The sequence below is a fragment of the Gavia stellata genome, chromosome 29 (assembly GCF_030936135.1).
Source record: "Gavia stellata isolate bGavSte3 chromosome 29, bGavSte3.hap2, whole genome shotgun sequence".
NCBI lineage: Eukaryota > Metazoa > Chordata > Aves > Gaviiformes > Gaviidae > Gavia > Gavia stellata.
In genome coordinates, this window is record NC_082622.1 from 2,137,663 (window position 1) to 2,160,338 (window position 22,676).

At 43.3% G+C, this 22,676-nt stretch overlaps 1 protein-coding gene across 1 annotated transcript in view; it reads left to right on the forward strand.

Moving 5' to 3' along the window:
* The window catches only part of CSMD2 (CUB and Sushi multiple domains 2), a 304,852-nt gene that overhangs the window by 71,657 nt on the left and 210,519 nt on the right, over positions 1-22,676 (forward strand). Inside the window, exons 4-5 of the mRNA XM_059830635.1 lie at positions 6,630-6,824; positions 13,434-13,641. Of these exons, the coding sequence (XP_059686618.1) occupies positions 6,630-6,824; positions 13,434-13,641 (403 nt within the window). The remainder of the gene's footprint in view (positions 1-6,629; positions 6,825-13,433; positions 13,642-22,676) is intronic.

Consider the following 22,676-nt stretch of genomic DNA (forward strand, 5'->3'; position numbering starts at 1 on the left):
TGGGTTTCCAAATCTTGACGCCCTTTTTTCACACTGATGCCTTGGTTTTCGGTCTTGATGCGCACAGCGGAATGAGGTGCTTAATCTGATATGGCAGCTGAACTCTCTGGGGCTGCAGTTTTAATTCTGCTTTCGTTTGGTTCCTGCAGTTGTCGTCAGGTGCTGATAACCCCTGCAGCATTGCTTTTCTTGGCTTGTCTTTTACGTTACAAAACGATGCAGGTCTTTGTTTCCCTTAGAATGGTTAACCTTAGTTCAGGGAGAAGAGAGGAGACAACAGTAAAACCACCCTCCTCCCTAGGGAGGTTTTTTTGGGTTACTCTGCAGCTGTTAAATGCCAGTTCAATGAAGCCTTTAAACATACACTTAAATCCATTCCTGCTAAGCAAAACACTTAACCACATATTCTAAATTAAGCTTGTGTTCAAGTGTCGTTGCACTGAAAAGCAGCAGGACTAGAACATGTTCACAAAGATAAGCACGCTCTCGAGTGCCTTGGTGATTAGGCTCCTGATGCAGGAGAGCATCCCAGGTTGGGACGGTATGTGAGGACCACTGGTTCTGGAAACTAAGCATCTGCTGACGTCTGAGCATCTGCCAGCGTGACGTTGCTCTGCAGGGCCCAGCAAAAGACTTCGCTAGCCAGGCTTCAGTGTCTGTATCTTCATTCCAGCCAGGCTTCCTCTAGTGTGCTCAGCAAGTAATGACATTGACTTGAAAATATGAGTAACGAGTGGCATAGAATCCCAAATGTTAAAGATCCCGGCTTACTGCATCTCTGAAGATACACGGGATTGTTTGTGGCCGTATCTCCCATGATGTCACTGCTTTCATGTTTTGAAGCTTTTGCTATTTCTGTAGTGGGATGACTAAATCAAATCTAAAGTAATCCTCTCTCAGCTTATGTGGTACTCTTGGAAGTTGCACTGAAGTTGCTGTAGCACATTCCAGGAAGGTAAATTGAAAACTGAAAATGAATTTCCAAAAAAGCCCTGGAACTACTACCACAAAGAAGATGGATGATGAACCATTCTGGTCTGTTATTATCCAAAAGTAACTATCTGGCTGTTTCATAGTGAACAAAGAAATATTAGAGGGAAAAAAATAGTTTCCATTTAGCTTTACCTCTGTTGGCTGTACTGGAGATGAATCATGACATAAAAAAGGATAAAATGAAATGAAAAAGATACCATTTATTTCCTTTTCTGTAGCACACACTGGACACTTAGTCTGAAGGTTAAAATTCTTCTGAGCTAAACCAGACTGCACTAAAACACTGGTGAAAGATATTAGAGAGTCATGGAGTATCCCTGTGGTACTTGGCCCAAAAGTTATGGATGAAGAGGGAGAGGAAATTGGTCTGTGTGGATCTTCCCCTCTCACTGGAGTTCACATTTGTGCTGGCCAAAGGTGCACTGTCCATGTTGTGCTTAGGTGTTTCAGTTAATTTTTGAAGCTGTGATGGAAATCTTGAAGATACTCTCCTTAAAGAATCTGTTTCTCTCCTTGAATTTCTAGGAAGGTAATGAATACAGTGCAGATCGTCTTCCGAGTGAAACATTTCTCTGCCCAGCCTGGATCTCCAGCGGAAGAGACCTTTCTGTTGGTTCTCTTGGATGTCTTGACTTCCAACCTGCTCTAGATGAAGGGAAGCGCAGGAAAATGGAAAGAAGGGTTAGAAAGCGTAGTGGGGATTAATTTGGAAATGAGTGGGCAGTGATGACTGGGCCAAGTAGTTTAGGTCAATGGTTTTGATATTTTGTTTGCTCTATGTAGCATCCTTTCATTGGGATTTATAAATTATTCCTGCTGCAATAACTGTATTTGGGAGCTATAAGTGCCTGCTCTGGCATGGCTTGCTTCCTTTCTTTGCTTTTTTTATTAGGAATGAAAATTAGTTGGGAATGAGCAGATAATGTATGGCCTCATATCATAAAAGTTGCACTCCTTGATAAAATTTCAAGGTTAGAACTATGATAGCATTGAAATATGTTGTAAACTACCATAGATAATTCAAGCAATAAAAATGCTTTTTAGCTATGTAAATAGGGTAATAGACTGGAATGCAGTATCTAGATGTATTAAATGTTGGGGTTATTTTATATTTGAACAATATAAACAGAGAAAATGGAGCTGAAGATTAATTTGAATAGGAAACAGGGAAGATTTCTCTTCAGAATGGTGAGCAAGCTAGGGATGGATTTGAGTTTGTTCTGTTTTGGAAGTACCTGAATCGATAAGGTAACTAACATATCAGTGTGACAAGCAAGAGAAACGTAGCTCTGATTTCCCCCCCCCCCCTTTTTTTTTCTCCTGACAAAAAGAGCTATAGGGTTTTAGGGAAGGCTGATGTAATTAGGCTGAATGCGTTTTGATGGTGGGATGCTGTCCAAGGATGCGTTGAGTCACATCTAATGACTTAAAAACTACTAATTAATTTTGAATGAACTGGAACAAGGAGACATGGCTTGACAAGTATTAGGTTTTGAAAGCGGCTGATTTTGAAGACGTCCAGTGTAGTGATCCTGGGAAGGGGATGAGAGAAGTTGGGGACAGCCTGGTGAGCCTGTTGAAAAGGGCAGAAAGAAATGTGGGTAAAAATTCAAGTCAGTGAATGGTGTGAAGCTTCTGATGCAGATCAGCAATTCCGGTGGCTCTGGAGCTACTCTTTAGCAGTTCACGGGAATGGTTGTTCAAAACTTCCAAGTCTGTTGTTTCCATTTCCAATTTGTTCAGTTCATTTTCGAGCAACACACTATGGAATCGGTAAGACACCTCTGGCTCCATGAGGGAAACCCATCTTCATTGCTTTATAGAAGATATGTAGCACGCAGGATCTTGGATGATGCTCCCAGGATAAGATGAAGGAGTGAGAGAGAAATTGGTGGAGCGTGTGCAGGTTCCAAAGGATGGGACAAAAGGGGCACAAACTGAAAAACAAGAAAGAACAAAAAAACCAGAGAAAGTTTGGAGCAGAAGAGAGTTGAGTTAGGCTGAGGTTGGTCTTGTGCCCCATGGATATCTTTTTGACAAATAAGTGGATTTGAAGGATAGGTTGAAAACTGCAGAAAGTGGGAGAGTTCTAGGTTTAGGTGGGTTTATTCCTGACTGATGTTTTCCACCTCCTGACACTTCATAGTTTCTTACTGAAAAGATGCCACTTCTGCCTTGCTCTCAGATCATCCTATCTCACGTTACCACTTAAGATGGTTGTAGTTCTCACTTAATCTCCTCTCCAGAGGTTCTGGTCTGGCTCTATTTGTGTCTGTGCTGGCAATTAATGCCATGATTATGGTTCCTCTACTGTGTCATCTTGGAGTGAGGTCTCCAGGGCGGTATATCTGAATAGCGCTTGGGACAGTGATGTTTGAGGTATGTTGAGGAGCTCTCCAGGTGCAACTGCAATAGAATAATCCTATTTCGTTTTCTCTGTCATAAAATAAGATAATGGTTTGGCAGCTGTTCAAATCGAGACAAATAAAATAAACTGCTCTAAATTCATCATGGAAAGAAACAGACTTAACTACAAAATGACTAACAGGACCTTCTATTCATCTGTACAAATCTGGTCTGTGGCTGCATTCATTTCCATACAATCACTGGAAAATATTATGTTGATTGCTGGGAACAAAGCTTTTATAGGGAGGAAAAAAAATCCATGCTACTAATCTACACTGGAATTGGTAAATGGCTAAGACAAAGCTTTAATAATATTATTCTCTGCGACATCTGATGTAAATAATACAGTTCTATTAATCTCTCAAGCAATCAGAGAGTCTGGCTGTTAGAGGCAGCCAAGTATGAGCAATAATGTTATCTCTTCTCAGGAACATTGGAGTAGAATCACAAATCCATTGCTGTGAAAGCGGTTGCTGCACCAGCTCAGGGAGTCGCACTCAGCGGTGAAACAGGCATGGGCTCCCTGTGCCCAATGAACTGGTCGGGGGGTTTACGAGGACATCTCCAGGCTCTGCACCCCAACCGCTCGGACTCCCCCCTGCGATCTGCTGTAGGGGTTTTGTGAAGCTGTGCTTTCTCAGGCAGCACGGCTGTTGTGTCCTTTGACTGTTCTCCCTCCCTCTGTAGGGGAAGGTGTACTTCTTGGCCTGTGTTTGGGGGCTGACCAAATTCATCTTCCGCACAAGTGCCTTAAGGGCATGACTGACAGCGGACCCTCGTCCGGGCAGCTCTGTCTGCCGCTTATGCCGAACCTGGCTCTGGATGTAGCACTGGCCTCTTTGGAAGCAGTTCTTTCGGTCCATGAGGCAGCAATTTGGAAGAAGTGTTTGTCTTCTGTAGATGTGCGTTGGTGTTTTTCTTAAAAAAATCAAAAAATAATCCATGCTTATCGGTTCCTGAAGCAACCCCACTGAATCCAAAGCAATCAAGGAGTTAATGTTGTCTCCCACAAAAAAACGTGTGTTGTCTGTCCTGTAACAAGATATTAGTTGAGGCAGCCAAATGAAGCAGAATTTTTAAATGAGATCCTGTTTTTCAAGTACGATTTTAAGATACGATGCAGGTCAGGGTTGTCTGATTCTTCACAGTTCATTAAGTAGAAAGCAGCTAGTGTTAGAGACTGACTTTTAAAAATGATAGATTTTTATTTATAGCAAAGTTCTAGTCATTAATTTTGAAGGAAGGAAGCATAAAAGCAGGAATGGGTTCATTTTTTTACAAAAAGTGACATTGGTAATTTAATTAAATTGGGGTTTTGAGTATCATTACAGAAAATGAAACATTAGTTCTACACTGCTTCTTCCACCCATCTGACGTATTTGATAGCATCCCCCTGCTTACAAAACCTGCATGGTCGTGAATATTTCTGTGTGAAAGTTGCTGCTGAACTTCCCAGCTCTAGGCGCTTTGTGGAAGGTTGTAAATAGTATTTTGGGGGAGGGAGTAAGGGGGAGAAATCTCATCTGTCAGGGCTCGTACCTGGCCCCCCGTTGCTGCGTGGGGAGGCTGGAGCCCAGCGCCGCGTCCCCGGGGTGCTGGCTGCGCTCTGGGGCGCTGGGAAGGGCGGCTCCTCTGCAGACAGCTGTGTGGCGAGAGCTTGCAGTCGCAGCAGAAAAAAAGAAACTGAAGCAGTGCAGGAGTAGAGATGTACGTGCCATTAAAATTAATCAAGTTTAAGGTGGTAAGGTTGCGCTTTATTTGGAAGTGGGTTAACTAGAAAACAAGGCGGTCTGGCCGGATGCAGGAAGCCCCATCCTGTATTCATTACAGATTGGTCTTTCATTTCCCTCGCTGTGAGGGATGCTGCCTGTGTCTGCTGGAGAGCCCTCACGGGGTATCTGAACTCTGCTCCCGGGAGGCAGAGCAGGGAAGGTTCAAATCCTGATCCTAAAGCACTGTCCCACGGCAGGACAGAAAGGTTTGTGTCTTTGCATCAGGTAATATTAGGGATTCATGTTTCATTTCACATGCTTATGCCCAGTTTTGGTTCTGTTTTATTCTGCTGTGTGCCACGTACGCTAGCATATCCTTTTCCATTTAATCTTCGCTTTTCCTTGGCAGAGCTGCAGGCTAAACCTCCCTTTGCGTGTAGAAATGCATCTGGTTTTGTTCATGCCCCTGACAAAATTGTTTCTGATGATAAACCATCACTCAGCTTTGAATGACCAGGTTTTCCTTCCTCTGATGTTTCAGCCTTAATAAAAAAGAACTATAATACAAGATGCTGCACAAGGGCCTGATTCAAATTTGATTAAGTCATTCTTAGTCTTTTGGTTGTCTTCATTGGGTTTTATATTGGGCTCTAAAACAGTGATTTGGGTGGATCTTTTTGGAGTGGCTTATGGGAACTTGTAGAGTTTTATTTAAATCTCTGAAACTACAGTGCAGAGGCATTGGTTAAGGATTTACTAGCATTTTAGCTGCAGCTTCTCCATCTTGTATTAAATTATCCCATATTCTTTCTGACTGTATTTTGCCTTCAGTCGAGCTGGGTCCAGCTGCATTGTTTGATGCGTATGTGTGAAATCTGGATTAAACGTGCAGTGCAATGAAGTATAAATCCTCATGGGCTGAAATGCTGATCTTTGTGTCTGGGCAATAGTTGCTAATTACAGGTTTTGCGGTCTTCTAAGGCGCAATGCAACTCTGAAACACAAAATCACTATGGCTGGAAAAACCTGTAAGGTCATCAAGTCCAACCATCAGCCAACACCACCATGCCCATGCTTACATTGCAGGGCCTTTGAGGTGCCTGGTAAAGGTCTGTTGAAAAACTATTTCAAGTAGGAATGTAATGGCTGGGTTCTAATCAACTGCAATCGTATTAAATGGCTAGAACTTCAGGGGGGTGTAGGAAAGAGGAGTGCTTTGTTTAGAAACTGGTAAAATGGGTCAGGAAAGAGCGGATCTTGTTTCTGACTCCATTGCTTGGAGAATGATTTTTGCTTCCTTACATAAATATCTTGGTAGAAATGGTACTTAAATGTTTTAACTGTTACTGGCCTGATGAATTCTGGTGCAATCCAGCAGGGTAAGTTTTGTGGTTATTTGCCCTTTATGTTTTAAGTGATGCATTTACTTTGAGATGAGCCTTCTCTCTGGATTCTTCACCTGACAGCCCTGTTACAATGCGCTCACTGTCCCTAACCAGAAGCAACTTTCTTTGGCAGTTCTACCAAGTCATACGTGCGGAAATCCGGGAAGACTGCAGAACGGGATTCAGCAGGGGACAACGTTCAGCATCGGGGACAAAGTGAGATACAGCTGTAATCCAGGCTTCTTTTTGGAAGGACATGCGTTGCTTACGTGCCATGCCAATTCGGAAAACAGTGCCTCCTGGGATTTCCCTCTCCCCTTCTGCAGAGGTAAAGTGCCCTCTCTTCATCTGGAACAAGCCACAATGAAACAGGATTCAATGAGCTATTTGGGGTTGGGAAAAACTTCATGGACTGTAAGCTTGATTTAAAAGACTTGAAAACTAAACGTGATGAAGTTTGTATTGAGGTTCCCTTTTATTGGATTCCTTAAAGCTGCCAGGGTTTGTGTGAATAATAGGAAGGTTATGAAGTGCTCAAAGTATTCAAAATGCTGCACAGCTACTTTAACTTCAATTTCTTTGTCTAAGGTGGGGATGTGTGTGTGGAGCAGGAGTATTATCCGTAAGATATGGCACCTACCCAAGACCGTGCAGGTTTTCTAGATCAAACACTAGAAAATGAGACTGGGTTTTCTGCGTTCTGCAATGTCAGGCTGGCTTCCCTCGTGGCACATTCCACAACGATTCTGGTGCTTTGCCTGTGAAGAAATGTGGGTCTGCACAGCGTGCTGATGAGCTGTGGGTTGCTGGCAGCTTCAGACGTGGGATGCTGTACGGGAGGTGAAATCTGGCCTTTGTTTGAAAAGGCTGGCCAGCTTTCCTGCGAGCCCTTCTGGGGTAGGGAAGCTTAGATTCCTTTAGTGGTATAGGGAGCTTCTTGCTAATTCTCCGGGGCCACAAGGGACTAGAGAGTCTGTAAATATACAAGTGTCTGTATTGTTATACCAAAACAGTTGCTGCTGCTGCTTTGAAGTCTTTGCCCCTCGATTCCTTGTGTACTTCAGCAGAGCATCTTGTATTGATTCTTTTTATTGACTCTGCTTGTGCAATCAATCAGCAGTTCTAAGCTGCAGCGTAAATCTTGAATTTGAAGTGAGCAAATATTGTTTGCTTGGTGTGTTTTTAATGCTTGCTTGAATGAGTTACACAGCAGTAATATGTGCTACTTAGTGTATTTCTTGTACACTTACTGTTTTGGGGCCAAGGGCATTATACCCCCAAAGGAGTGGTTCATCCAGCCAAACTGACACAGGAGAGGGACAGCTATCGTTGCCAATTTAGCATGATCAGTTATGATTCTTAGCTTTTCTTTTGAATTAGGAATCTCACTGTAACCTTTTTAAAGTATTTTTTTCTAATTTCACTGGAAGTGTGTGCAGGAAAAACACTCACTGAAATTCAACCTTGAGAGTATGCAAAGCAATACTCCTTTCAGAAGAGAAGGACATTATCTGCATCAATGGACCAGTGTTTCCTCCAGTCTGACAGCATTTCTCTGAGAGCAGCCTTCCTTTGGAGGAAGGCAGTATCTTCCCCTTGCCCTGCTATTATTATTACAGTAGACCCCAATAAGGGAGGGATTAACTTCTGACCCCAACAGAAGTTGAAGCCGAGGGTTGACATCACTGTAACTTTTGTGATCCCTGCTGCAGATGGAGTAAAAGTCCATTTTTGTCTTTAACTGCCAAACTTTTAATTTTAACACCACCATGTCAGTCTTGAATCCAGCAATGGTGATGGTGGCATCTGATGTACTTCAGAATGGAGGAATGTTCAATTCTATGGTGCTTGCATCAGTGTTGTGTGAATTGCTCTGATGGCAGCAAAATATGTGCTCGTTCAGCTGCACTTGTGTAGCAATGTGCCTGCAGGTTCCTGGAGGTAGCTGCTCTTTTTCAATAGATTTGGTTCTGATCCTTCAAGACTTTACTTCAAGTAAAATTTCCAAGGCATTTTTTGGAGACAGGAACCAGAGATCTTGTCATGTAACATTTATATCTCGTTCCAGGAAGGTAGAAGGTAGCAAAGACAGTCTGCAAACTGACTTGCTGAATTTGAAAACCAGCTGCACTCCTTCTACCATAGCAGGCTTTCAGCAGTCAGACATTTGTGCCTTGCTGATAAACTGGTGATACAGACTTCAGTTGTTGCAAGGGGCAAAAAGGTTTGGGTACTGACAAACAGGTTTACACCTGCTTCTGCAGGGAAAATGTTTTCAAAACTGTTGCCTGAAGAAGAATATGTATTTCCTTGAGAGAGAAAAGATCTGTGTAGCTTATAATTAACTCTATTAATATTGGCTTACCAGTAATTGTCACATGAAAGTTTCTTAAATGTATTTTTACATATTCTTTTATTTTTCTAACGTAAGTTGGAGATGGGTCATGCTGCTGGGTCAGATCCCAACAAATCGAGATGAAAGGTGCTCTCTAGCTGAGCAGGTGTTAAAATCTTGGGAGCTGCTATCCTGGGAATAGACTTGTCTAATGCAGCTGCAAAGGACCGTGTTTGGTTTGGGGACTCTGCCCTTTCCTCCTTGCCCTCTGCCCCGATGTAATGGCAGAGGTATGAGACAAGTGTTGAAAACAACTTCTACCATGCTGATAGATACCCTCTTCTGGTTTCTTTATGCTATTTCCTTTGTGCTTGTCTTCTGCTTTGTAACATCCTTCTCTATATATTGGTAGCCTTGTTTCTATTTCAGTCATCATGTGTTGAAATAATCGAAGATGCAGAGAAATGCATGGTAGGAAAAAATAAGAAACACAGATGCCAGGACAGCAACACTTTGAAGGAGTGCTGTGGCTCAGCTGCTTTGTTGTCGTAGGAGTTGTCTGCACTCCCTTTACCCACCTCTCACTTTCGAAGTACAGGTTCTTTTATAAAGGACAAGTGTAATCTCAATGAGAAAGGGATGTAGGAAGGAATTCCGGACGCAGGAAGAACGGTTTGGTGAAACGTGTCTCTGCAGAGCCAGTGAAAATAGCTAGTGCTGCAGCTCGCTGGTGGTTTTGAAAGCACAGTTATATCAAAATTGATTCTTGGACTCTGAGCTAAAAGGGACTATAAATTCAGACTGCACAGGCTCTGCTCTGGTGAGTTACGTTTCTTGCTTGCGTGGCAGGAAGGATTAAAACTGCGGTGATCTCATTCAGGGAGCGCCAAAGCAGCAGTGAATGACCTCTCCACGCTGCTCCGCCAAGCAGGAGAGCACGGGACTGGGTGGCAGCTGTGGCTGCCCGGGAGAAAAGCTTGGCTCTGCCTGGCAGACCGTGGCTGACTCGGAAATTTGCCTGGAGGACTGAGAGTCCTCAGTGAGTCTGGGTCAGACTGTAAAATCTGGACTAAGCTGACATTTATTCCATCTCTCTAACGGGTGTCAGAAATATCTGGAACGGTTTCCTTATTGCATTTTGTGTGTTTTTACACGCTTTCTGCACAATTGTTCTGTATTCACAGAATGAAACGGGGCCTGGTACTTAATCTAAATGGGGCCTTAAGGCTGACTCCTACAAGTCTAGCTGTATTTTTATCCTGACGGTTGGTACGCTGGAGGCAAAACCCCAGCAGACTTGGAATGCTGTGTTCTGTTCTGCTGTAGTCAGGGAAGGAACAACCCTCACCTGGCTCAGTTAATTTCAAATAAAGCAGAATGGTGCATTTGAAGCACCAAAAGAATATATGGAAATATCTGAATCTGTTTTGTAAAGCGCTTTCGTGCATGCGGAGAGAAGTCTTGCCCAGACTGTTTGCTGAATTTAAGTAGAACTGATAGGTTTATGCTTCTGGTAGGCGGTTGAGTAAAAATTCAGTAAGCCGGCTGAAAAGTTGAGAACATTTGCAAAGCAACATTTTAAGCATATCAAATATGCTTTATCTCCTTAAAAGTGGTCTGTATTACTATAACTCAAACAGCTGCTTAGACTGCACTGTGCCCAAAATAATTGAAGGGCTGTCCAAGAAGATTTTAGAAGACTGTAGAATGTGTTTAAACAGTAACAACCTCTACAAACTTAGGAAGTGTATTAGAGGTGGATGGGGAGGGAATACATTTTCCATTAAATACCTCTTGCAATGAAAACTTTTCAAGGAATTTAAATTGAAAACTCCCTTTAAAAAAAAGACAAAACCATACCTTTGGTTAGATTTTCAGTTACTGTAAGTTAGCTTAGTCCTGTAAAAAAAGAAATGTAGTCCCCTTGTTTAAGAACATTGAGTCAGAATTCTTTAGCACGTTTCTTCATCTCCTCTTGTATTCCTTGTAGTCCAAGAACAACTTTAATGTACCAGATCCAGTCTCAGACTTCCCAGACCCCAACAGTAAACGTGGCTGAGAACTTGCCGATAGGAATTGCTTCTTCCAGATCCCTGGTGCGTTTGCTCTTGGCAGCGTGTGTTTAAGGGCTCTGTGTGGACCCGAGCTGCATGAACGCATGGTCATAGTGAGAAGCAAGCGTTCAGCCAAGAGCATCTACACCCCTGAAAGTGGGGTTCACGTACGGAGGCCGAATTGCTTGAAGTTGTCTCATGGTAGTGATGCAGACCCTTATTTGCCAAAGGTACTTTGGATGGTACATTGACGTTTAACACGTTACGTTGGAGATACATTTACCTCCAGAGGGGCAGCTATCTTAAGAATAAATTGCCCTTTCGGATCCCTGTGCATTGCTGAAGCAGCTAATGACCTTGCTCCTGCTCTGCCTGCCTTGCTGCTAGGCATGTGGTCTGAGAGTTCACTGGCTAAGAATCTTTTCTGCATCTATTGCTTTCTAGCATCTGCAGGGGCACTTATTCATGAGAAATTAAACTTGAATATACCAGTAAACTGGTGAATTGTGCTTATCCTGTTTGGCTAGAATCCATTCATCCTGTTTTCATTCTGTCTGTCAGAGGGGGGGTTTGGAAGTGGCCCTTTCTCTTTTTGCATGAACCTTCTCTGGAGGTCCTGCTGTGAATCTTGTGTATGATGCATTGAAGTTTAAAGGATTTCCTGGTGCTTGGGACTAGATGAGACATCTTTCAGCCTAAATTAATCAATGATTCTAACTGCACTTCAGTGTCCATGAATAACTTGAATTCACTGACAGTACAATTGCAGCAAATAGGTAACTTTGACTGTTGTAATAGAATACCAGGGAATAGAGCATGGAGTTAGATTTCGGTGGCCGCCTTCAGTCCTAGTTTTGACTGCTGGAGTGGCCCAGAAGTAGTTGCATGTCTACCTATGTGTCTGGATTTTTGTCACAGTTTTTCCTGCCTTTCCTGCTTTCTGTGAGTTCTGCGATAATCGGCGGTGTGCCTTCCCAGTCTGAGCGCAGATGCAGTTGCAAAGGGCCATCCGTGATCTCCGCTGGGGCTTAGAGGTGCCAGTGCAACGTGCGTGGTGTGTTAATGCAATACCAGCAGTGGGTTAGAGCCTGGGGTGTTCCTGTCTCAATGGCTTGCCGTCAGTCACCAGGCAGCATGTGTCTGCCCGTGCCTTCTAGTTGTTCAGGTGGCTGGCTGCGCTGGGGTAGCAGATGGCCAGGAGAAAGAAGAGTTGGCGTATATGTTTGTCTTACTGTGTCTTTCAAGTTTCATCAGTGAGAGGCTGCAAGTTTCAGCCCTGCTGATAAAACCTGCTGATAGCAGAAGACATTAATTCCTGAAAAGGTCTAAAAGCTGAAGGATCCTCCTGAGCAGCCTTGCCCTTTCCTTAGGTGCTGATGACCCATTGCACTTAAATATTCTCATCTGTGTGAAATATCAGTTTGGAAGGTTTTTAAATAGTTTGTAGTGAAAATAAGTGTTTATAATGTAAAGCCCCGAGCTCCTTGACTAAAGCATCTGAAATGCTGCTCTGTAATACATGTTGTAAAGTTAACAGGCTTTTCTTAGTGTTCCAGATAAACGCTGAGCTGATGCAGCATGTACGAGAGCAGTGAGCTGCCCTGGTGCTAGTCAAATGAATTTTTGGTTTCCTTTATTTTCCTGCCCATGTTTTCTTTAGATCCTCCTCCTCCTTCAATTGCTCCGATAGCTCCTGCTGATAAAAATCAGGTTTTACAAATGAAAGAACCTGCAGCAAACAGGCGATCCAGTATATGTAACTAGGAAATGTCACTGCTAGATTCTGAACAAGTGGTTAAGTTTTTACCACTTTGATTTTGGTAACATCTTCCATTTCCTTAAGAAATTGGAGTAAACAAAAACATGTAAGGCAGGTGTGTGGGATATTCCCTCCTTTTGTGTTAGAGTTCTATTAAATACGGTGCTTGTACTCTTCAGTCCTGTTGTCCCAACCCTTGAGGGTGTTTCTGTTGCTGATGAAGGTGCCAAGATCTGTGTGAGTTGGAAACAAACCTTTTCGCCCCTGTCGTAGGAGAGTTTTCACGTGTCTGTGAAACCCTTCTCCGTTGCTGAATTCCTGGTGGTTTTCCTCCTGCTTTGCTGGCTACGCGGATGGGAGGAGAGTTGCAGAAAACACCTCGGAGGATGATAATCAGGAATAAGGGATGGAACGTAAAACTGGGGCAACAGCATGTGAGGAAACAGTGTCCTGGCAGTGAGACATGTCAGGCTGAGAACCGCCTCCCCAGGGCCGTGGGAGAAGCTCTGTCCCTTGGGGTGTTTAAAATTAGACTAAACAAATCACTATAAGTGTACGGTGGGGAATAAGCTGGGGCTTGCCAGGAGACACTGGCTGACCTAATAGGATTTTGCATCCCTCAACATCTTTGTCCCTTAATAGTGTGTAGTAAAACACCGCCCCCCCCCCCCCCCCCCCCCCAAAAGCACTGGGGCTCTTAAAGCTTTGCTTTGAATTTGGACTTACTCTTTTTTGATATACTGCTTTGTGCATTCCAGCAAAATCTGATAACTTGCATTCTGTTTCCAGCTGATGATGCTTGCGGAGGGACTTTGCGGGGACAAAGCGGAATTATCTCAAGCCCTCATTTTCCTTTGGAGTATGGCAATAACGCAGACTGCACGTGGACTATTCTCGCTGAACCTGGAGACACTATTGCTCTGGTTTTCATGGATTTTCAGCTGGAAGATGGATACGATGTTTTAGAAGTTGCTGGAACAGAGGGATCTTCGCTCTGGTAGGTTACTACTGGCCATGCTTCATTGTGGTCTGTACAGTCAGGTAGTACCTGCTGACGTTTTGTGTGTATGGATCCAAACTTTATAGGATGTTCAGAGTGAACAGAGTTTGTGCCTGAACGAGGGTAATCCCTGGTTATTCCCAGTCACAGGTTGTAGCTGCTACCTTCTAGTGAAACTCCCTGGGATGCTTTTTATTTGCTTTGTAAACTTGGCAGTGACTATTGTTTACTTTAAATCATATTCTCTGCAATAAGACTTGATGGTGTAGGTGGTTAGAAATAAAGAAGTTAAAAAACCACAAACCCAACGCTTCAAAACCCAAGAAACCCCCCTCAAACCTTGTCACACTCAAACCTTGTTATTGCGAAGCTGTTTTCTGATTATTGCTAAATATGTTGCTGACAAGTTGACTTTACTGTTAATGAACTTTTGGCAAATGTTTTTACAGATCAGTTTGTCCTTTAGACAGGAGGCTGTGTATAGAATTTCAATACCCCTCTCCTCCTATTGTTCGCTTGAGCAGTGCTTTCAGAAATACTGCTTTTGTGTATAATAAATGCCACACTGATTTCTTTTTTTTCCGATATACAAGAGCTGCCCAAAGGATCAGTGCTATGAAGTCTGAAGTGAGGGCTTGCAGAAGGACTTTGACATATAGCTTATGTTGCTTTTATAGCAGAGGACAGCTCTGCCTGTTGTTGATCTTGTGCACTGTGGCAGCACTCAACAAACAGAAGTCCTAACTAGCAGCAAATGGAAGGGAGTAGTCTTAAACCCAGTGTGCCTCTGGAAGGGAAGAATTAAGCCTTTGAAATAATTAGGTGTTGCCTGGGATTATCAGCAGGAAGTTAAATTACGATTATTTATGAGCATTCTGTTGCAGCCACAAATAACATTCGTTTAAGTAATTTATACTTGCCTGGCAATTATGGGGGAATAGGATTTGAATGTTTAGGATGTATTGATGTGAGAGAACTTGCCATTTACCATGTACCAATTGTTTACTGTTCCCTGGACCCGTCTGCAAATCAGATGTTGCTGTTTCATGAAAAAACCCTGGTTTTATTAGCATGCATTAATATTTTAGGTCACTGTTAGTTTTTAGCCATTATGTACTGCAGCGAGGATCAGTCATCTGTGGTACGTGGTAAAGATGAATGTAGCTAGTTAAGAAACATTATTCAGCCTGGAGGTGTTGCCAGCACAGCACTGTCTTGTCGTATCAAAAATAAAACAATGCCTGTCAGACTGAACCTGCTGGAAAAAAATTAATAAACTACCCATAAATACAACATGGTAGAACTTTAAAAATGGCAAATGTGTCTTAGAAAATTAAGCCCTTTGACTTTCAGTAATACATGTACGTGCACACACACTCATTTAAAAATGAGGTTTAGGAGCTATTGTAAAGGTAGTATGTTTTGGGGCCTCCTCAGAGGGAATAATGTTGTATTTGTTTTCGTCCTTCCCCCCAAGTGCCCATGTGCTGCATCTTTAATGATGTCTTTCCTCCAAATGTGTATTCGCTGGGAGTTGGATGAACTCTGCAAGCTGTAAGAGCGGTGGACTCCTGTTTGACTCGGCGGTAGAGCAGGCCAGGCGAGAGGCACTCTGTTAATGAGTGAAACGGGTCACACAAACGTGAATTTCAGCCAGGGCTTGTAGAAGAAGCTCTTCCTGCATTTTGAGGTTCATCCTGCATTTTTATAGCTCCGTGAAGTACACACGGGCAGGATAAACACACCAGTCAATTCAAAGGGACCTCATCTAGTATTCTTGAAGTAAACTTTTCAGTCCCATAAGCGGAATTACAAAGTCTTATTTTGAATTTCATTTTTCAAAGCTGGCCTTCACAACTCAGAGCCTGATAATTAAATTCAGATGAGTCATTTTTCCCACTTTTTAATAATTTTTGCCCATAGGGGGAAAAAAAAACTGGAGCTCATATCTCCTCTTTAAACATGTTGATATGATTCAGCTTGAAAATATAGCTAAAAACCTTTTTTCCTCTCAGTCTGTGAAAACCTAGTTTTAATTATTGGTAATATGGCAGATAGACTCGCGGCCAAATAAACCGTTCTATTGAAGTATCTTGCGGCTAAATATTTCATTTCCTAAGCATTATAAATAGTTTTAATCTGGTGCAGAGGTGTACACAAATAAACAAAGACTAAATTTCATCTGGAGTACAATTCATATATATTTTCAAGCTATGGAATATTATATAATGGTAGTATTTACAAGAGTAGTAGCTCAGCACATTAAGTAAGCTTGACTTGGCCTGCACTTACTAAAAATCTCCTGCGTTGTCATTCACCCTCCCCTCTCTAAAAATAGATTCTTCGTGTTTTTTATGAGCCAGGTTCCCTTAGCCCTCTTGCCTTCAGTGGTCACCACAGCTGTATTCGCTCGCTCCATGTTGATCTTGGTGGACACAACTGCTCCCTGGAGAATCCCGTTACGAGTTTCATTTGGTCCCCGACCTCTCGGATGCGAATCCTGCAATAAGCCTTGAAAGGGAAAGGATATTGCAGGTCTAAGCATCCATATGTCAAGCAGAGCAATAGAGGTTGAGTAGCTATTTGAGACATATTAATAAAATAACACATTTACAGCTCTTTTAACTGCTATTGCAGTTTCTGTCATGGGACCTTGGGTCTAGATTTTCTTGACAGGTGAGATATAAAATTCTACTGAGCAGAGAACAGGAGAGGAATAAAAGTAGCAGTGTGAAAAAGAGCCCGTCAGATTAGAAAGGGCGATGTGGGGGTCTCTAGGCTAGAAAGAAAAACCGGCAGGATGGCAGTAGCTGCCCTGCTCTCCTTTGAGGTTAGCTGGAGCGGCCGTCCTAGTCACAGCCCTTCTCTGCTAGGGCAGGGGTGCACTGGCCACGGAGAGGGATGTGTAGTAGATATGTTCTCTTACGTCGTCATTCCCTGAATTTTTCTTGTCTTCAAGACTTGGGGGGGTGTCTCTTCTCCCCCTCATTTTGTACTGTCTGAGAGACCCGAAAGGGTTAATGAAGGGGGTTAATGAAGTTCTTCTCTATAAATACATGTAAAAGAAGATCCCTCAAAGCAGCTTGGGCTCCAGCCCTCAAGGGGACTGAGCTCTGTTGGTCGTGTGCTTTGTTGTCAGTATCTGCTCAGAGCTGACTGAAGCCCTTGGCTGACATGTCTCAGGAGTATCTGCTGATTATGGCTGTTCCGTGGCACCTGGGTTAAAGCTTTCTTCAGTGGTGAGCATCCCTGGGGGTGCTCCCTACACTGAAAATGCCAAAGTGTTTTCAAGCTGAGCACCTAGAACATCCCAAGATGGTGTGTCTGATGGTAAGGAAGTCTCCAGGCTGGTCCTGGGTGGCTCTGGACCTGCTTCGTGGCAGACTTGTCCCAGCCTCATCGTCCCTTTAATAGCTCAGTGGTTGCTCTGAAGCTTTGGGTGGGTTTGACTTTGTTTGAAATACTGTCTTTGATCTCCTGCGTGTTTTTCTGTGAGTCCTCAGGGAGGCTGCTGGGGGGATGTCTGAGGTGACAGGATGGGACCTTCTGCGGGGATGGTAGGAGCCTGGGTGCTGCGGCTCAGTACTGGTGGCTGTACTCTTTTGTCACAGCTCCAGCACCCATGTGTCCCCTGAAGGTTTAGAGAAAGCAGGAATGTGCAGGGCAGCAATTGTTTGGCTGGGCTCTGAGCGCACGGTAATAGAGGGTAAGATTTTGCTTGGCCTGTGGTGGAGGAGGTCTGCGTTTCCTATGTTCATATTTGCTGCAGTTTAAGGGTACACAAACAATGAAAACGCAGTTGTCTGTCTCTTGTGCTTCCTTCTGTCACCTGTTCAGATCTCATCTAGCAGGTCCACGACCTGGATCTAATATTAGGCGTAATGATGTGCATTATGGTTATTAAAGCATTACACTATTATTGCCAGAGAATGGTGGTGGTGTAGGAAATGACTAATAATCCAATTTATGTATGTGTGTGTACAGGAATTGACTAAGATCAAGTGTACATTTTGCTGGCTGTAATGCAAATATTTAGCAAAGGAGGTTTTTGCAGTCATTCCAATATAGCTGAAGCAGGCAAGGTGGGTAAAAGGTAGAAAGCCGTGTTCTCGGGCTGTATAGATGCAACATGCACATGCAACAGAGCTCCTCTAGAGCAGGGATTTTCAAAACTGTGGAAACAGAGGAAGACAATCTAATGTTTGCCATGTGAAGTTTCTTTTATGCAATCGAGTTGGAAAATAGAAGGAAGTGGAGATGCTGTAAGCTTCAGCTGTCTGCTGAACAGGTAGGCAGCTAGTGATACCCTTTCCCCCCAAAATGATGTTTGGTGCTCCACGGCTATTTGTTCTGCTGATGAAACTATTTAGAAACCTCTGCTCCGGCCAAATGAATTAGTTCCGTGAGATAAAACTAACAAGTATCTCATTTGTCTGGCTATGACAGACTGTCTGGCACGTTTTGAAGGTTCATTAGATGTTTCTAATTTTCAGATGGGAAATTTACTTTGAGATGTACTTGACTTCTTTAATAACGAGGCTTTTCAAATCTTTTACAGCTATGTTGCATTTTGCAACTGTATTTGGTAAATTATGAAGATCCAAATTGGTAGGAGGGACTGGGCTTTTAGCTAGGCAAGGTGCTCCTGTTGCTGCTATATCATAGTGTGGTGTTTTTCAGATCAAAAATACTACAGTAGGAGGAAGGTCAGAACCTTTTTGGGTTGTTCTTCAGCCTTGTATTAGTTTCTAGTGCAGCAATTAATCTTCTTCCCCCTTGCCCTCCGTAACCTTATTTCACATAATATTTTTGCTTGAGCTCAGCTGAAACAGAGTGTTACCTGGCAAAGCCCCTCACAGTATCTTGCTGAGAAGTTGCAAGTTGACCTGGGCATATGATTTGCTCTTGAATTACTTCCTTCATTTGCCACCGGGTCCTTGTTTTTCTGTGCAAATTTTGAGCTTGCTTAGCCCAACCTATAGAAATAGCACCATAGCGTGGGAATGGAAACTGCTACTGTTGCTTATCCTTCTTCTCTGTGCAATCCAGACTGTGCCCACCCCTCTGAATTACAGCCCACCATAGTGCATTTCCTCTTGAACTTAATTATGTTTCTTTATTTCTTGTTGCAACTTCTACTGAATGGGGCTGCCTTTTTGAAAATTCAACTGCTTACCCTTGAAGGAAAGACAGGAGGCTGACAGTTTCCAGCTGCCACCCGCCCCCTCTTATTTTTTAATGTTTCATTGTCCTTTAAAAACTGCTTTCTGCTCAATTGCCTCACTTGTGTATTTTGGTGCAGGAGGACATGAGCACATAGTGAACGGCCTTATTAATGCAGAGGCTTGGTCTGTGGTATCTTTCTTCCCTATGATCCTACTCTTGTCTTAATTATTCTACCTTATGGAAAAGAAGTCTAATTTTAGGGGGGTTGCAGCATCTGTCATGTTGCCCCTCTACTGCCCTCCCACTCTTTGAGCCTTCCCTTGCCATTCCCCTGGGAAACACTTTTTCCTTGATTTTTCTGTTAATAATCCTGTGCTAAGTGAATGCAATGGGAGAAGCAGGGGCTGCAAGTGGGTAAGTGCTAAATCGATGGAGTTTATTCCTGTCTGAATCAGGTTCCTCCTCTTCAGTGTCTCATCTTAATTTTGCCTTTTCAGCCTTGGAGCCATGTTTTGCTTGTCTTGCACGAACGCTTTCCTTCTCCTTAGGACTATTTTTGTACTTAATTTGGGTAGAATTTGGTTTTAGCTTTGTCTCTTGAATTTCCTAGAAGCAAGGGAGCATGCCTTAACATGTGCATGTGTATTATTTTGCATTACTTTTCTAGCATAATGATGTGAAGGCAACATGGGCATCTTGCTCTGCTTCAGAAATACTGTGGTACAGATGTTGAGCAAGGGGTGAAAACAAAAGGGACCATGTGCCGGGGTGAGTCTGCGAGGAGAACTGTGAGGACCTTGGAGTTTAAAGTTCCTCTGGTTAATTCTAGAGTACCATCCTTTCTGGAGCTGAGCCCGGAAGACCCCTTTCACACATCAGCCCTTTCTGGAAAAGCATTCTGGAAGTTCTCTTCTGTTGCAGTGTTTCTGCAGAGAGCTGAGTTAGGGGGAAGAATGGTTGGAAGAATCACCTATGTTTCAGCAGCTCCTCTTAACTGTTGCTGATTTAATTTCTTTCCTTGTCATTATCTGCAGCTGACCCTTCCCTCCCCACCACCCTTGTCTATCCGCTAAGTGATTTCTAATACTCATTAACGTTCTTCGATGTGACATCTGCTTTGTGCTTCCCTCTTGATGCCAGTTATTTCGTACCACTGGCCAGGCTAATCTATTCGCACATCTTGTGCTCTACCTGTAAGAGATTAGAGTACCTGTGTTCTTGAAGGTCACTGTTTCAGATGATGATAACATTGGTCGGTGAAAACCTGTTCTCTGTATGTGCTTCTAATGAACCAACCTATTTTCTTTATATCAAAGCAGCTTCCGATCCTTAGATAGCTGTCTCAGAGCTTTCAGCATGTATTTTCATTTCAGACCTCAGTCAATGTCTACTGAAGTCAATGGGAGGAAGACTTTGGCTGTGAAGGGCTTGTGAATCAGGCTTTTTAGTGTATTGGCACGTACTGAAGTGCCTTCCTCTTGCCACCGTATCAGCTCAGGAGCCCTGGGTCTGCATCTGGTGGTGCTGCTGGTTATACTGGTGCTGCTACCATACAGGGTAGTGGGAGAGGGCTTGCAGGAATGCTCCAGGCTTTGCATTACAAAGAACAACCGCCCAGTGCGTGTGGGAGCCCAGAACGGGCCCTCCCCACGTGCTCCCCAGCAGCCACCATTCTTTGCAGGGATTCTGTAAAATGGATTGCCTGATGACTGCTGTAAAATGATTTTCATCTCACACTTACCGCTTCCTTTTTGATTTTTCTCCAGTCAGTAATTGCTTTTATTTGAAAGTCGACAAGCATTACCCTGCCCTGGTGTATGTATGAGGCTGAAGACTTGAATTGTGTGCCTTGAAATAACTTATTTCATCACTAGTTAAAGCCTAGATAATGCAAGTGTGAAAGTTTTCTTTTCCTGTGCAATGAATTAAGCTTCCCTATTGTAAGAGCTAGTTAACTAATGGATACTTTATCTGTACTATTCAGATGCTTTTCTTCCATGGTAGTGTTTTCCATAGGGCTGGGAATGAATAAAAAGGGTGTATGAAGTGGCTTTTGAAATTGCTGTTTAAGTGTCAGTTACAGCTTCATTGGGATCTGGAAAATAATTTCCTCATTTGACTGGTACAGTTTATTTCTTTTTCTTCTAAAGCATTCATGGTGCTTGTAATTGGAAACAAATTCTACAGAGGCTTTAAAGCTGTAAAACATTGTTTTAGTGGGAAATAGTCTTCTTGCAAAACCCCCTTTTCTCAGGAAGGTGTATTCTCTGGGGTTAACGTTTTCGGAGAAGTTTGTCAGAAACTGGCCGGTCCCTGCTCGCGCAGCCGAGTTCCGCAATGCCTGCGGCCGTCCCGGCTGACGGGGCGGTGGTGGTGGTTGTGTGTCCGTTCCCTGGGCTGTACCAGCTTCTGTGGCTTGCTGTACTGTGCTTCAGGCCTTATTTTAATACGGATCTGCAATATGAAGAACAGGAGTTTGTAGGTCAGGGAGCCGCTTTCTCCCTGACGGGAGACAGTTGGCACAGCATGGGGAGCCCTGGGTTCCTGGTGGTAGCTGAGAGGTAGAGCTGATTGCTTCCTTAGGGGATGCAAATGATTCGTGAGCATCTTGATTGCTGTTTTGAAATGAAGTGAAAGGATTGACAATGCTTTGTACAAAGTCGTTTCTGTAGAGTAGTATTGCACGTTGTCCTAGAGCTCCTTGGCCTGTGGCACCGTAGGAGCAACTGGATGGGAAGTTCTGGAAGAAAGGGCTGATGAGGGTAAGATGGTATTTAAAGATGTTCCTTAGTTTAGCATATATTTCTGGTGGGGAAGGGAAGATTTCAACTGTACCCCGGCTGAGAAAAATAATGTGCAGACGATGTTAGCTCTCATCAGCTAAGCACTTAGTCGACAATACGTACAACTCCTTCCCGAAGTTGGGGTGTGGCCAAAGGGCTGTTCCTCCTCCCGAAAGCCTGACCTGCTCTTCTGCCAGGAGCGTGGCAGGGAGAGACTTTTGTGACAAATGACAATGAAAGAGCCTCGTGACCTCTCCCACTCATGTTTCATTCAATAAAACATGATTAGATTTCATATACCACTTTCTGGCTAATCTTATTTTTCCATGCATTAATATGATTAATTCTATTTGCTAGATAGTAGAGTGCATTTCATTAATATTCAGGCTAGCTTTTTAAGCCAAGGAAGAAGATGCTTTTAGGCTGAAAATTACCCTGATCATGTTTTAATTGTCCTTTTTATCCCAATTTGTCCTTCTTTGGTGTTTGGTCACCTCTGAGGCAGAGAGAGAACCCTCTCTTGTGTGGACTGCATCTCAAGGGATGAGGTGCAGCAAGGCCTGTGGTGTGTGGAGAAAAATCCCTGAAGGCTACTAAACATGAAGAAATTAATATTTAGCTATTTCTGGCCTGGATACAAACATGTTGGAAGAAAGACAGGCTTGTTTGCAAGAACACTCAAAACCTGCAAGCTAAAGAGATTTTTTTTTGAAAGACAGACCTTGTGCAAGTGGGTATAACACAACTGGCTAAAAGCTGAGAGAAGTATAGGTCGTCTCAAGAGTACTTTCTGGACGTGACCCAAAATAAAAGTCACCATATAGATTGTAAAATGATTAATACCTTTATTTGGCAGGGGAAGGGGATTTGTGTATGTGCAAATGAAGTCACAGGGTGTAAAAAATTGGTCATCTGGGGTCATCTTTAAAACAGCATGTCTCTTCCTCCGCTGTTACAGTGGGACATTGAGCTTTCCCAGTTTAAGCAAGGATTTGGACAAATGTTGGTGGGAAAGATCACTGACTTGACTTCGAGGTGCTTCCAGGAACTGTCTCTGCCTTACCTGTTGCGGTTTTTCTTGTT